Source organism: Otolemur garnettii, unplaced genomic scaffold (assembly GCF_000181295.1).
Source record: "Otolemur garnettii isolate 467f Iridium unplaced genomic scaffold, OtoGar3 scaffold00013, whole genome shotgun sequence".
Classification (NCBI taxonomy): Eukaryota; Metazoa; Chordata; class Mammalia; order Primates; family Galagidae; genus Otolemur; species Otolemur garnettii.
The window spans coordinates 29,299,663-29,302,928 of NW_003852408.1; the positions used below are offsets into that span (position 1 = coordinate 29,299,663).

Consider the following 3,266-nt stretch of genomic DNA (forward strand, 5'->3'; position numbering starts at 1 on the left):
AAAAATTAGCACACATTTCTTTTTAGCTTCTTCAAATTTCACAGATAGAAGATTGATTCTTACTGTAGACATTAAGCAATCTCAGCATAGTTTTTTTCTTTCCTTACTAAACTGAAAGTTTTTACCTTTTCACTTAAAGGAAGCACTTTACAGCTTCCACCTGGCATATCTGAATTGCCAGCATCACTGCTCTTCTGGTTTGGGGCCATTATTAAGTAAAATAAGGTTTTCTTGAACACAAGCACTATGATACAGAAACAGTATCGGGTAACTGAGCCAGCTACTGAGCAACTGATGGGCTTGGAGCACCCACACTTTGTACATGCTGGATAAAAAGATGATTCACATCCTGGGCCAAAGGGAGTAGAGCAGTGCCAGATCTTCTCATGCTACTCAGAACAGTTTAAAACTGGTAAACTGTTTATTTCTGGAATTTTCCATATAATATTTCCAGACTGTAGTTGACTACAGGTAACTCAAACTATAGAAAGGGAAATCACAGATAAGTGGGGACTACTGTACTCTTTTTTTTCCCCTCGTGTTATTAAGTACCATGGCTTCCATAATGTGGGATTTAAAAAAAAATTGTTATTAATAAACACCATGATTATTTAACATGGAGTTTAGATTTATTTTGTTATTTTAATGGAGATTAATAAGATTTCTCTGAATAGGTGAAAAATGAGCCTTTTGTGACAAACTTTCTTTTTTTTTAAGCTAGAAAATGTTGGAATAAGAAAAAGTTGTGCTAGGTTTGATAATGCCCCTTACATATTGAATAAAATTATTTAGAATTGAATTCTTGGCATTCATTTCTAAAATTACATATTTTAAATTTTTCAATAAGGGAATGAGTATATACAGATGTGTCTACTGTACAGATGTCAGGAAGACTACAGTATTAAATTTATGCGAGAACATTGCTATGTACTCTGAATAAGGTGTCTTTTGCTAACATTGTCCCATGTTTGAAGAGATAGGGTAACCAATCTAATTAGAAAAATGGAATTGATACCAACCAAGGGGTGAGGCTTGGGATTGCCCATGTGAGAATTGTTTTTTCCCCACTTTATCTTTGTCACCTTTGGTTTTTCTTTTTATTGGTATACAGAGGGGAAAAGTACATGGGACTGTGGCAAGATGATGCATGTCAAGGGAATGGTGTGGTCGTTACCCAGTTTGGATTATACTATGAAGGCAACTTTCACCTTAACAAAATGATGGTGAGTGGAAGATTTGCATGTATTATTATTTGATCTTTTAAAACTCCTTTTGCTAACTTTTAAAATAATCTTTTTCTTAATGGCCTGCCTACTTAGTACTTAGTATTTTCCTCCTCTTTTAAGTACTAAGTACTAGTACTTAGTATTTTCCTCATCTTTTAAGATCAGATAAGGCTTTGGGGATATGGCTGCATCATTCTAAATTTACTCTGCATTTTATGTATTGTGATTTTTGTTTTATTTCTTCTCATAGGGAAATGGGGTTTTACTCTCCGAAGATGATACTATCTATGAGGGAGAATTTTCAGATGACTGGACTCTTAGTGGAAAGGTTGGAAACTAACTATCTTTTTCTCTCTAATATGTTCTTTTGCCTGTAAGTGTGCGTGTCAGTGATTTTTAGTAAATATATAGAGTTGTACAGCAGTCACCATAATCCAGTTTTAGAACATTTCCATCATTGGAAACTACCCCTCCTGCACATTCACAGTCACCTCCACATACACTTCCAGTCCCAGGCAACCAGTAATCACTGTGTAGATTTGCCTTCTCTGTTCCTTTCTTATAAATGCAGTCATTCATGTGGTCGCTCCCATGTCACTTTTTACACTTAGCATATTGTTTTTGAAGTTTTCTTTCTTTTTTTTTTTGGATATAGAGTTTCATTTTGTCAACCTCAGTAGAGTGCGTGGCGTCAGAGCTCACAGCAACCTCAAACTCTTGGGGAGTTTTGGAGAGACAGGGTCTTTTGCTCTGTCACCTGGGTTAGAGTGCAATAGCATTGTCATAGCTCACTGCAACCTCAAACTCCTGAGCTCAAGTGATCCTCCTGCCTTAGCCTTCCACGTAGCTGGGATTACAGGTGCATACCACCACAGCAGGCTAATTTTTGTATTTTTTTGTAGAGACTGGAGTCTCGCTCTTGCTCAGGCTGGTCTCAAACTCCTGACCTGAAGCAGTCCTGCTGCCTCAACCCCTCAAAGTGCTGTGATTACAGGTGTGAGCCACTATACCTGGCCTTGTTTAACATCTTAAGAAACTGTCAAACTCTTTCCAAAGTGGCTGCACCGTTTTTCATTCCCATCAGTAGTGTGTGAGGATTCTCATTTCTCCATACCAAACTATTTTTTATTTTCTGTCTTTTTCCTTATGGCTATTTCAGTGGATATGAAGTGGTAGCTCGTGGCTTTAACTAATTTGCATTTCCCTAGTGACAGATGACGTATAGGATACTTATTAGTGATGCATATATCTTCCCTGATGAAATGTCTTCTTAAATCTTTTGCCCATTTTAAAATTGAGGTGCTTGTAGTCTTATTGTTGCATTGTAAAGTTTCTTTACATATTCTGGATACGTGTCTTCTATCAGATATTGAATCACAAATGCTTTCTCATAGTCTGTGACTTGTCTTTTATTTTCTTAATGTGTCTTTTGAAGCTTAGAAGTTTTTAATTTTAATGAAGTCTTATTTATCAAAAAATGTTTTATAAGTCATGCTTTTAATGCAATGAAGTCTATCTGTTTTTTTTTTTTTAGAAGTATTATGGTTTTACTTTTCGTATTTAGGTCTATGATTCATTTTGAGGTAACTTTTTTTATATCGTTTGAGTTAGGAGTCTAAGTTAATCTTTTTGCACATGGGTATCCAAATTCCCCAGCACCTTTTCCCATTGAAACTTTGAGAATGAATTTCACCTTTGTTGAAATTAATTAATGAATAATAAAAATTGGGGCTCAGTGCCTGTGACTCAAGTGGCTAAGGCGCCAGCCACATACTCCTAAGGTGGCAGGTTCGAATCCAGCCCAGGCCTGCCAAACAACAATGACAGCTGCAACCAAAAAATAGCCAGGCCTTGTGGTGGGTGCCTGTGGTCCCAGCTACTTGGGAGGCTGAGGCAAGAGAATCTCTTAAGCTCAAGAGTTGGAGGTTGCTGTGAACTGTGATGCCATGACACTCTACCCAGAGTGACATAGTGAGGCACTGTCTCAAAAAAAAAAAAAGAAAGAAAGAAAGAAAAAAGAATATGCAGGTTCTTTTTGCT

General features: G+C 36.8%; 1 protein-coding gene across 1 annotated transcript in view; it reads left to right on the top strand.

Annotated features, from left to right (window-relative positions):
- Positions 1-1,566, top strand: part of ALS2 (ALS2, alsin Rho guanine nucleotide exchange factor) — a 55,368-nt gene extending 53,802 nt beyond the window's left edge. The window contains exons 22-23 of the mRNA XM_023510396.1: positions 1,112-1,223; positions 1,477-1,566. Coding sequence (XP_023366164.1) covers positions 1,112-1,223; positions 1,477-1,566 — 202 coding nt within the window. The remainder of the gene's footprint in view (positions 1-1,111; positions 1,224-1,476) is intronic.
- The last annotated feature ends 1,700 nt before the right edge of the window (positions 1,567-3,266 follow it).